The sequence below is a fragment of the Episyrphus balteatus genome, chromosome 1 (genome assembly GCF_945859705.1).
Source record: "Episyrphus balteatus chromosome 1, idEpiBalt1.1, whole genome shotgun sequence".
Classification (NCBI taxonomy): Eukaryota; Metazoa; Arthropoda; class Insecta; order Diptera; family Syrphidae; genus Episyrphus; species Episyrphus balteatus.
This window is the reverse complement of record NC_079134.1, coordinates 153,376,845-153,389,337: the sequence shown is the minus strand read 5'-3', so window position 1 is coordinate 153,389,337 and position 12,493 is coordinate 153,376,845. Positions and strand designations below refer to the sequence as shown.

The 12,493-nt window shown below is 28.8% G+C and overlaps 1 protein-coding gene across 1 annotated transcript; it reads left to right on the top strand.

Moving 5' to 3' along the window:
- Positions 1 to 3,068: 3,068 nt before the first annotated feature.
- Positions 3,069 to 8,326, top strand: LOC129907068 (U-scoloptoxin(19)-Tl1a). The gene is made up of 3 exons (XM_055983111.1): positions 3,069 to 3,272; positions 7,940 to 8,089; positions 8,150 to 8,326. Exons 1-3 carry the CDS (start codon positions 3,170 to 3,172, stop codon positions 8,269 to 8,271), a joined length of 375 nt encoding a protein of 124 aa, XP_055839086.1. The 5' UTR covers positions 3,069 to 3,169; the 3' UTR covers positions 8,272 to 8,326.
- The last annotated feature ends 4,167 nt before the right edge of the window (positions 8,327 to 12,493 follow it).

Genomic DNA, 12,493 nt, shown 5'->3' with positions numbered 1-12,493 from the left:
ATAATTTTTGTGTAAGTATAGTTTTTACTTTTCAATTTAATTTTGCGCAGTCCTTACTACTTTATTTCTGTTTAGAAAATCTATTTATCATCTTCATCTGATATTTAACTTTCTAAATGTATGTTCAAAAGCGAATCGAATAAGATTATAAATACTACTATTGGATATTTAGGTAGGATTCGAATAAGACCAAATTACTTATATTTTTTGATTTAAAATTTATTGAATGATGAAATTGAATAATTGTATGTACATATGTAAATATTCATAAAAAAAAAAAACAATTTAAAAAAGGAAAGAAACTTTAAAGGAATTTAAATTTATAATTATTTCAAAAACATCTTTTTGAATTCTTAAGATCTTTAAACTCAGTATGCCAATAAATTTGTTGTATACCAAAAAATTTATTTTTTTTTTGAAAATTTTTTGTTTTTAATTTAAACATTTTTTCAAAAATAAAAACTTGGATGGCTTTCTCATACAATTATTAATTGGTTAAAAAAATAGAATTTTAAAAGAATACAAAACATTGATTTTAAAAAAAAGGAAATTCTAAAATAACAATCCAACAATATTTTTTTTTTTGAAAATGTTTGAAAAATTTTAATTTTAAAGCTACTCAACCGCATTTTTATAAAAATTTTCGTTGAAATCAGTTAAGTAATTCATGAGAAATTCCGAAACCAAAAAAAACGTTTTTATGACATGTACCTTTACTAATGGTTCAAAAATATATTTAAAAAACAGGACCTTATTTGTTAAGTCCATAGATTTTGTTTTCTAAATTATGGAAACAGAGAAGAAAACCATGGGAAATACAGTTTAAAGTACTAATTCCTTAACTTTTTTGATAATTTTACCAGCTATGATGTAAAATCATGGTCAAATTTCAAGTACTTTTCCTGTATCTGTTCAGGTAATACTTTGACAGTGTCTTAACTTTTCATTTCACACAACGCATCGATGCTCAAAAGTATTCTGAGCAGCCGGTCGGTAGGTATAACCATTCACTACCGAAATAGGAGTTTATATCTTTGCCTAAATTTCAAATGAGGATAAAGGTAAACTACAGACTTACGTACAGAAAAAAATAATAATACAATAATAATGATCAGGCATTGCTGTCAGATATTAAAAAAAAGCACTCCAAGGCAACTAAAGTTTGTTTAAAAAAAAAAAAAAAAATGTTACACATACGCCGTAGTGATCCATCTTTTTTTATAATAAGCACACACTCAAGGGTTCTTTTTTATCATTGACTTTTGTGGACGAACATATGTTTATTAATTAAAAGCAAATTTATACACTTAAATATTTGTCATGTCTTATTGTTTTAAATTTTTTCGATCAGGAATGTATTATTTCTAATATTTATTTACACTTAAACTGAGAAAATTTTGTATAATAATAATTTCATAATCCACTTAAATCACAAGTCTAATAACTTACAAATTTTACAAAAAATAATCATTTTTATCAAAAAACAAAACCGACTTCCTTACCAAACAGTCAATTTAAAATTCTGTGTCTTGTATACACAAAATGAAGCAAATAATATTCTCGAATCTTCTCAAGCTTCTACAATTAAAAAGTATTATATAATATAAAAATATTATTTCATCAATTTATTGAGATCAATCAATTTGAATGAATTTTCTTATCACTAAAAAATTCCTCATCCGTAAAATCCGGGGGAGACCCTATTTCTAAAAACAACAAATCTGTTGCATCGCGCCATGTTAAAAAAATATCTGACAACGCAATTAAAAGGGGGCAAATGATTATAAATTTATTAAACCTCCTAGCCTTAATATTGTGTTACGTATTGGAAAGAAAAAACTTTTTGCGCAAGCAAAAAATTATTGCATAAGTTTTTAATTATTATTTATTTTCCAATGTCAATGCGCAAATAAGTCTTATATCTGCCAGATGTGTCTCAATCACTGAAATTGCAGTTAAAGATAATGATAAGCACTCATCATCATCCACTTCCAGACAAACCATCATCCCCTAGTGAATTCCGCATTCAAATCTCACGAGAACAACCGCATGACCATCATCATCATCATCATCATTGTTATAAAAAGTCTGGACTCTGGTCAGAAAAAAATTTAAAAAAAAGAAAACGAAAAAAAAAAAACAATAAACATAAACAACAGAGAGACTTCCTCGGCTTCCACTATCTCATTTTGGTATTCCACCAACCGAACCGACCATGCCGCCGGCCACGCCGCCCGCGCCGTTTCCTCAACAATCTAGCAGAACCGTGACTTCTGCGAAAATTGTAGTTCCACTTCTGTAGTGGGGCTTGTCCTTCTCCAATTCGTAGCATAGGGGAATATGGGATATTTTTAAAATGGGCAGTTTATTGTTAACTTTTAAATAAATTATACAAATTTAAGATTCATTTCTTTTTTGGAAATAATATAAAATTAGAAAAGTTAACATAAATTAGATAGAAATGCGTATGTAGGGGAGAAGGGTGTAAATTCGGATTCTAAAAAAGAATCAACGGAAATTTAACTCGGTGTCTTTTATTCTTTACTGATTTCAAATAATTCTTAAATTTTTGACCTCAAAGTTTCTTATGCCCTCTTTTCCCCTATTCATATAGTATTCTGCCAAACTATTTTCTTTTTTTCTTTTTTTTTTATTTAATAATAATTATTGTTGTTTGTAATTCTTCAAATGAATTTATTAACGAAAGCGTTTCAGTTCAGTATACGAGTACGAGTATTTGATTTTTGTTTGTATCTTTCAGCTGCCCATATACCGTCAATCGGGCAAACAGTGTTGATTTTGAAGCGAAAGTGAAGAAGTGCGGCGAATATAGTTTATTTGGCGCGGAATCGGAATTCAAATCATAATCGCAAAGTAAAGCCCGCTCAGCACAAGTTGTGTACTTTTTTTTTTTTGTTCTTATAGGTTTTTTTTTATTGTTTTTTTTTTTGTTTTTGTATAAATAAAAAAAATATTAATTGAAACTTTGCTTAAAAGGAATCGCTCTGGAATTTAGAACACTCAGTTGAGAAAGATCTAGTGAAGTGTTAACAGTTGAAAAATTCGAGCCGAGAGAGAGTGAATAAATAAATAAATAATCTTCTTCACAAATAGAAAAAATCAAAAATATCTCTATATAAACAATTTTTAACTTAAACAAAAATAAATCATGGCTAAATCAAAAACAGCATTAACACTATTTTTATTAATGTTTATTAATGGAATTTTAGCACAAAAAACTGAAGAAAATGAAGTGCTATATGATACCCAAAGTAAGTTTTACGGTGATCTTGAACTAGAGGCCCTATGAAATGTGTACCTACTTATTATGTGGTTATGGTGAACGATGTGAATTTTGGAACATTTAATTTTATTTTCTATTTAAACTTGAAAATTCATGAATTCAATAGTTTATCAGTTTGAACTTCGAAACCTTTTGTTCATGAAAACAAAAATAAGTGATTATTATGATGATGTGAATAATTCATTATGCAATATTTTTGTGTAATTTGTGTACTTTTATTTTGTATATAATTCAAATATACATTGTAATTGTTTTGTTATCCACGTTTGCTATTTAAAATCGATGTTGCAGTTTATAATATTGCGAATGTTGGTTTTTTTTTTGTTTACAAGCTTGCATTATATAGTTAGCAATAATTTTTTAACAATATGGAAAATGTAATGTGATAAAAAATAAAAAAATGTGTGTGACATGGGAGATTTTGAGATGAGTTTTAAAATTTTGAAAAGTTTCTAATCGATTTATGCTGTCGAAATTATATGGTTTCGTTTAAGTTGAGCAAGTTAACCAAAGAATGTCGAATATTTGGAAAACTGGTCCAAGCTGCTCCGGGTATTGCAGATTTGTTTTTTTTTTAACTTTTACTTCTGCTGCTGTCATATTATTTTTGGTTTTTTAATTCAAATTAAAGAAAAAAAAAAAATTGTTTAAGGCCCATTAAATTTAAAGTCGCTATTAAATAAGGGAAATCTTAAAATTTTAAGATAGTTTTTTAATTTTAAATGGAGACTTTAAATATAATGGGCAGTGCATGAATTGGGCCTAGATTTCATAAAATAAATGCTAACTACCAAAAGATTTCGCAGATCAAGATTAGGACATTTTTCCAACGAGTTAGCTGGAGGATCAATTTTCTCAAAAGTTAACAACTCTAATGATTTAAAATAATCTTTTTTTATGAAATGGGACCACATCCAATACAAAAAGAATTATCAAAATTGGTTCACTCAGTCAAAAGTTATGAGGTAACAAACAAAAAAAAAAAAAAAAAAAAAAAATACAGACGAATTGAATACCTCCTCCTTTTTGGAAGTCGGTAAAAATATTTCAACAGAAAGAAGAGGTTTATTCTTCTTGCATTTAAAAATTTTGCCTCAAATCCAGAATTATGTGTAAAAAATTTTGGAAAAATGTTTGTACATTATGTTCATATCAGTTGTACACTGAAAATAATAAATTTCGTAATTTACGAAAATCGTTTCATACACTACATTTTCGTTGGCCCAACGAAACTTTCGTTGGCTCAACGAAAATATGTAATTTTTCGTAATATGAAAACCTTCATCAATTAATGAAAACGTTTCATACACTTTTTCTCCCTTTTTAGTGCCAAAAAATCCAATTCAATGAAAAGATTCATCAATTAACGAAAAATTTCATACTCATTTTAAAGAATAAAAATAAGAATTTTTTCCTTACTTTATTAAAGTTTTAATTAAGTAACGAAAAAATTCATTAACTTATGAAATTCAACATTAACTAACGAAAATCTTCATAAGCTTATGAAAATTCTTCATATACTAATTAAATATTACATTGGCTTATGAAAAAATACATCAGTTAACGAAAAAAATCGTTGCCTTACAAAAAAAAAAAACCTAGACTTGGGTGCATTTCTGTTTTAATGATTAAAAATTGAATCTTGCTTTATATAGTTCACATTAGGTTTTTGTTTAAAAATCTATGTAAGCTGAGCTGAATATAAAAAATATTTGCGTATTGACAAGGTGTCTCACGATAAGTCGGACTCATCAGTTGACTTAAGTGAGCTCCACCGGGTCGAAACGCCAATTTTTGGTTTGGACTATATTAAATTAATAATTTAACAAGTCCAATAAAAAAATACAATTGATACAACGAAAAGTTTCGTTAGCTAACAAATATTTTTTCGTAATTTAATAAAAATGTTCATTAAATTTACGAAAAAATTCGTTAGCTAACGAAAGTTCTTTCATAAATTAATCAAAAAATACATTGACTAACGAAAAATATCACCGTGGTTAATTAAATTTTACGTTAATCGATGAAAAATTTCGTAAAGTGATGTAAAAATTCATTAACTCTCGATCAAAAATTTTTATGAAAAATTTCATTAAAATACTACAGTTTTCGTTGATTGATGAAGTTCTTCATTAACGTATGAAAGCCATTTCGTTGAGCCAATTAAATTTTTCATCGGCTGAAAATTAATTAAATTTTCGTTGGCTCAACGAATTTTTTCGTTGTATTTACGTAAGGATTTGGTTCAGTGTAGTGCCCATTTTCAAAAGAGAATACAATTTTTAAAGTTCTTCCTGCGAATTTATAACTCTCTGGGTTTTCAGACGTAAAATGCAATTGGGAAACATAGAACTTTACATATTCGTGCCTAAATTATATTTTATAGTGCGATCCGTAGAAAATGCCTAAATATTACTATAATTAAATTTAGGTGAAAGAGCTTCAAAATGCTTTATTCGCAATTTGTTTCCAGAAAAGTTAATCTTGACGTGGTATTTGTGATTCAATTATAAATTGGAGAGGAACATAGTATAAAACAAGCAATAAATCAAAATTTTTATTTATGCGATGTTATGTTAGTTTTCAGCATGTGGGATTTACCATAGCATAACAACTAGCTATTAGTATAATAAATAAAACATCTTTATGGTATAGTATTGGAGTGGCTTGCTTGACACCAATGTGTGAGCAGACTTCAAACAATTTGTAATAATTCAATATTCATAATGTTTACACATCGTGAGTAGGCAACAGCACTTACAATTTTTATTACTCGATATCGGTAATTATGTCAAGTAATTTCGTAACAAAATTGATCTTGAGATAGCAATCATGTCATCTTCGATTGATATATCGAGACCAATTTTGTGAAATGAAATTATGAAAGAGAAGGTTTGTCTGTCCTTCAGCTTGAAAATCAGACAGCCTAAAAGTATGACTGTATTATAACCTTAATTAATGGGTCGAAATCATCACGTTTTTTTAGTTTACATGTTTGACAAACATGTTTAAAATTGTTTGTGGGAAGAGTAGCCTTAAACAAGTCATATTATAAAGTAAACATTAAGAACATTTTAATTTTTGGAAGGTGAAGGAGAGTGGCAATTTGGGTTCTTTGGCCCATGAAATGGGCTAACCCATTGTAGGCACACCTCTTTTTTGTGACGTGATAGGCACACGGGTGCGAATTTGGTTTATACTTTTTCATGTCGCTAGAACTTTTTTCGGTCACAATATTTTATAGAGAATCAAGTATGAAATTTATGTAGAATATTCCGACGAATTCGAATATTGTATTCACAATTCCGAAAAAAAATATTTTCACCCTTATAAAGAGACTTTTTTGTGACCACTTTTTTTTATTTTTGTCCTGCCAAATTCGCACCCGTGTGCTGACAGAGGGTTAATGTAAAAGTAAAGTGTATTATTAAAGGAAATCTGTTAAATCTCATAAGAAACTTTAAAATTTTCTGTTGTTAATACATAGCAACTTAAATTTTATAATGCACTGTGAAGAAATTAGGGTTTAGGATTCTTCAAGTTTATTTTAAATTATAATGACCCTTTTTTTCAGTGACGTTAATCTTTCATTTACCTTCACCTACACAAATCCCACAACTTTCATCAAGAAAAGGAGGTAATTTCACTCAATTAGCAGTGTTTGGAATGGTTTCTAGTCCAAAAACATAAGATTTATGGAGTAACCCGAACTTTTCCCAGATTGCAATCCAATAGAAACTCTTTGAAGAACCATTTCAAATTAAGTTTATTTCGTAGTTTTATATTTGGTAATGCAGGCTATTTTGGTCAATTGATTTTAAATGCAAATAAAAAAACGTTTTGTTGCTACTCACGAATTCTTCACTGGTTTTTATGATCTTTATTTAACATTATGAAAAAAATTTTTTTATTTATTATTTTATACAATTTGTCTAATTTTTAAAAACTTACATGTTGTTTTTTTTGTTGTTGTATTTTACATTGTTTTTTTTTTTGTATTTTACTTTGTTTTTATTTCGTTTGAAAAAGAAAAATGAAGACCAAATCAGAAGTTTTTTTAATTCTCCAGAGTACCTAAATATAAAAAAAAGACTTGAGAGAGTGCCAATCGAAGCCTTATTAAGGATCTAATTTTTGGTAGACAGTGTGAACGTTTTCGAACATTCCGTATTTTTACATTGATTGAATCAAACTATAACCACAAATTTAGGTCTCTTCTGTTTAAAAAAAAAAAATCCAAAATTAATTTTTCAACATTTTCTTTTGAAAACGGGTTTTTTTCAACTCTCATATTAATGATGTGTTATAGAACTTTTTTTAGTCGCCTTAGGGAACAAGGAAATCGGGTTAATTTGTATGGGTTGAGAGATCTTGATGAGTTAAATAAATTTTTGTAAAGTAGATAGTTACAGAACTTTTTTTCTTACCTATCACAAAAACAGCCTGGATTAACCTATTTTTTTTTAAATTTTTTATTCAAAAGAAAATATAGTTTGAATTCTAATGTTAAATGAAAATTAATTCCTTAAGCCAGTTTCTAAAGAGGAATTGGCTTCTAAAACAATTAACAATACTTTTCTTGATTTAATTGTATAGAATTTATTTATTTATTTATGACATTTAATCTTATTCCAGTGGTCCAAGGAGTGAAAGTATACCGTAATGACAGAGAATGTGCCATGCTCGGTGGACTCTGCGTGCATAGAAGTGATTGTCTCGAAACATCATCAAAATCAGGCCTTTGTCCATCAAATAAGCACTTAGGTGTTGAATGCTGCTATGAATGTAAGAATTCGAATAGTTTCCTAATTAAAAAAAAAATCAACTTGAACTATTTTGTTAAAGTACCCGTAAGGCCAGCACCTTGCCGCCAACACATGGGTGATTGCAAAGATAGATGCCCAGCAAGACTTATTAGGCCTGGAACAGACTGCAAAGATGGACAATTTTGTTGTGTTTTGATTTAAGTACCTTTCCTTGTGCAAAAAACCAAAGAAAAGTCATAACCTATGGATGAGTCTATTTTATTTTTGTATATAAAGTTGCAAATTTATTTTAAATGGAGACTTTAGCTTGATTGTTGTTAATGACTGTAGATTATAAGAAGAAAGCCCTATTCTATTTATACTATGTCTGTGAATAAAATTTATTTTAAGTTTTATTTAATTGTAAAAAAATAAAATGTTTTGTTTTTATTTTATTTTTAACTTTAAAATTTAAACTAACAAAAATATGAAAAAGTTCCAAACGAATATATTAAATTTAAATCTTTAGAAAACTTGTAAGTATCAAAGGCTTTAGCACTATCAAGGACATAAATTTGAACATTTTTCCAAATTAATAACAATTACTGTCAATACTCATCAAAGAAGTCTCCTTCATTACTTGATTAATTCTCAAATTCCTGGAACCTAGAATGAATTTTCTTAACAGATCTGTTTGATGACTTTTTATTAATTGAAATAAAGTCGAACACAATCTCAATGATTCATTCTAGTCTTTTTTGGTTATTACTGGGAGTAATATCTTGCAAGAACTAGATCTAACAGGGACAAACATGTGCAAGTGGTAATGTGACCAAACGATAAGCACCCATGTGACCAGCAATTTAATTTTTTGCATCATTTCATCATCAAGTAAAAATAAACAAATCTATAAAGGAAGAGTTTTTTTTTCAGGCTTAGAAACGCTTCAAAGTCGAAAAATTCCCAAACCGAAATTTACCACACGTGTGAGGTTCAAAAATAAAACAAAGACCCAAGGTTCATTTAAAAATTTATTTATAAAAATTATTAAAAAAAAAAAAACAAAAACTACCTTGAGTTTTATTTTTAAGGCTATAATAAAACTTAGTTTTAGAATAGCAAACTTATTCTCAGTAAAATTAGGTAACTGATAAGAATATTAAAATTATAAGCTCCATCATGCTGCTGATAAGCAAAACAAAACGAGATAGAAAAAGAGAGAAAGAGAGAGAAAGAAAGATTTAAATAATTTTTATTTATTGATGCATGATTCAGTTTCACAATCCGCGCTGATGATGATGACCTTGCTTTCAACAAGCCTTATAAAACAATAACAATTAATTTTTGTAGGTATGTAGGTTAGTATGTAAATCAAGTCAAGACGTTATTTACATTTTGTTGTAATCTTTGTAAATGGAAAAAACATGTGACATCAGGCGTTCATTCAACTTTCGGGCTTTAAAGATTAATGTGCGTGTGACTGATGATGGCCCTCAAGTACGCGATGGCGATGTTAACCCACTAAACCAAAACAATTGTTCTGTTCCAATTCCAAAGTGTTCCTCTATTACCATACAACTACAAAATACATACGTCATAATATTCGGAGGAAGTGAATATTTTATCGCCTTTCATTCTCGGACAGCGACAATTAATAAAACAATAAGCAACAACAAATTTAAGTATCATGGGGTTTTTCAATGAAATTGAATTTAAATGCTGAACTTGACATTTGAGACTTTCGTTTTTTTTTTTATTATTTGATACTTGATGGTCAAGTGAAATTGAAAAAAAAAAAAATAATAATAATAAGATTGAAAACTCAATATAAATTTGATAAATATTTGTTTTTTTTAGAAATTTAGTGCATTTTCGGAAATGGTGCTTTATGACGTTGTCATTATATGCATATGACATTAGGTATATCATTTATCATCTTGTAGTCAAAACCCAATAAAGTTCTATGTAAGCCGTTGTGAAACAAATATTTTGGAGAGAGATACCCTTTATGACTTAGCAATATAAAGTTTCAATTCTTAATGATTTAGGTAGAGTCCAAGTAACAATTAAACTTGTATAAGGTTCAATGCAAACTATTTTTTGACTTGTATAAGAAGAAGGACAAATAATTTTGGCGCACATTACCGAATTTCTTCAAGACCTTCCTCCATAGGTAATCCATGAGCTAATAGCTTCTGACGAACAGCGTAAAACGACCTTATGCAGGTCTCTTTTTACAAAACAACGAAACATTTTAACGAGGCTTTAGCTTCGGTAAGGAAACTATCATTTCCATTGGATGTTATAATAAGGCCTTATTGAGGTTGCCATAAGATGTTGAATTTATGAATTTTTTTTTTTTAATTTTTTTCTATTTCGTTTTTTTCTTCTTATTTGGCCATTGCGATTCTTTTTCTGTTGTTCTGAAATCGGAAGAATTTTATTTTAATTGAAAAAGATTAAATTTTTAAATTTCACAAATGGCACGTCCAGGTATCGATCCCACGTACCTCCGCATACCAGAACAGCACTCTACCAGTAGACCATACTCTAACATTAGATGAGTGGAAAAAAGTGAGCTACTTGATACCTCACATTAAAATGCAATGTTTTTTTTTTCGAATGCACAAGAAAAAATGCATTATTTTAAGAAAATACATTGCATACTTACAAGAAGAAAATATTGGATACTTAAAAGATAAATACATTGCATACTTAAAAGAACCTCTTGGAACGGGGCTTATAGAGGCCTTCTGTCACTTGAAAATACGAGGCTTCCTTAGAACGGTTCAAAAAGGTCTTAAAAAGGCCTTCTTTAACAAAAATTTACAAGGCTTCCTCTATACACTTCTAGGAAGTCTTAAGGAGACGTCCTTTTTTTCCAAAATGGTTGACTTGCGTAATGAAGCCTTAAACTAAACCTATACAAACTATAATAGCTTGTAGTTTCAAAAAAAATTGGACCTTATGCAAGCCAAATTGTTACTTGGGGTAAGCTCTACTAACAAAAAGGAAAGATTTGATGATGGAAGAAGCTTAGTTTGATTTAATGAAATGTTATGAAGTTTGGCAGTCTTCCTTAAAGTCTAAGATCCGGCCATAGGACGACCTACCCTCATCTTACCCTCATTATACCAGTTGAGAGTTATATTTTCTGAAAGGTAGTGTCTAAGGAAATAAATTGCACATGGGTTGCCAAGCGATATCCTGTCAAGGCATAGGGTTGCCAGGCCTTAAAGTTTAGTTTTCCCTATTTTTGAATACGCCACCCTGCTTATATGGCCAAAGAGTTATAAAAAAAAATATTATGTCATAGGAAATTTAATTTGAAAATTTTAATTTTCAGGATTTTTTAAAATTTGAAGTAGTAAACAAAAGTAGGGTAAACAAAGGTAAATTTAGAAAATGGGCAAAAATCTATTTTCTAAACAAAACGTAATAGAAATAAAATTGAAATTGGATTCGATAGATATTATAAAAATATAAAAGCCACACATACAAAAAAAAAAAAATGTAAAAAATCTACAACTCGAGACATAGTCTTTATTAAGTCATGATACTCCAATTTGATATTTGAGAAATAATTCACCAGAAATCAGTATTAAATTTTTTTTTAATATTTTTTGTTTGATAAGTTAGAAAAAATAAAATAACTTGACACGTATTTGTCAAATTTTTAATTTAACTTACCGTTTTCGCGGAGGGATTTTTTGAAAAGGTACCTATTTTCGTATTTCAATATATTAAAGGAAAAAATCCCGTCATAGGACGACCTATCCACGTCTTTATACCAGTTGAAAGCTATATTTTCCTAAGGGTAGTGTCTAAAGAAACAGTTTGCACATGGGTTGCCTGGTGACATCCTATCAAGGCATAGGGTTGCCACGCATTAAAGTTCATATTTTGAGTTTTTTCGACAACGCCACCCTTCTTATATGGTAAGTTTTAGAGGTGTAAAAAAAAAATTATGTCAGAGAAAATTAAATTTAAAAATTTGCATATTCAGGATTTTGTCGAAATTTGACATTTTAGAAGGGGAAACTGAGGTAAATTTAGAAAACAGTCAAAAAGCTATTTCCTTAACAAAAAGTGGTAGAAAAAAGATATCTGAAAAAGTGTTCTTTTTACGAACATGGATTGTCTTATGAAAGTTTTAAGACATTTGTATATTGCTTTGTCAAAGCGAATAACATAGCCTTAGTCGATTCGACCTCTGAGTTTTTATGTTTATAAATGAAATAATTTATGTTGACGGTTTTGAATGAACAGCAACAACTTGTGTGTGTTACTACCAATCAGACTCCTTTAGTGGCGCTGTTTCTATTTAAACAGAATTGTTAGATTCGTTATAGTATTTAATCCACCATTGTTAAATGTAGGTACCCCTTTTGTACCTGGCACTTTTTGAAAACGATTTTTTTAAGAATACATTTTTTTTTATGTA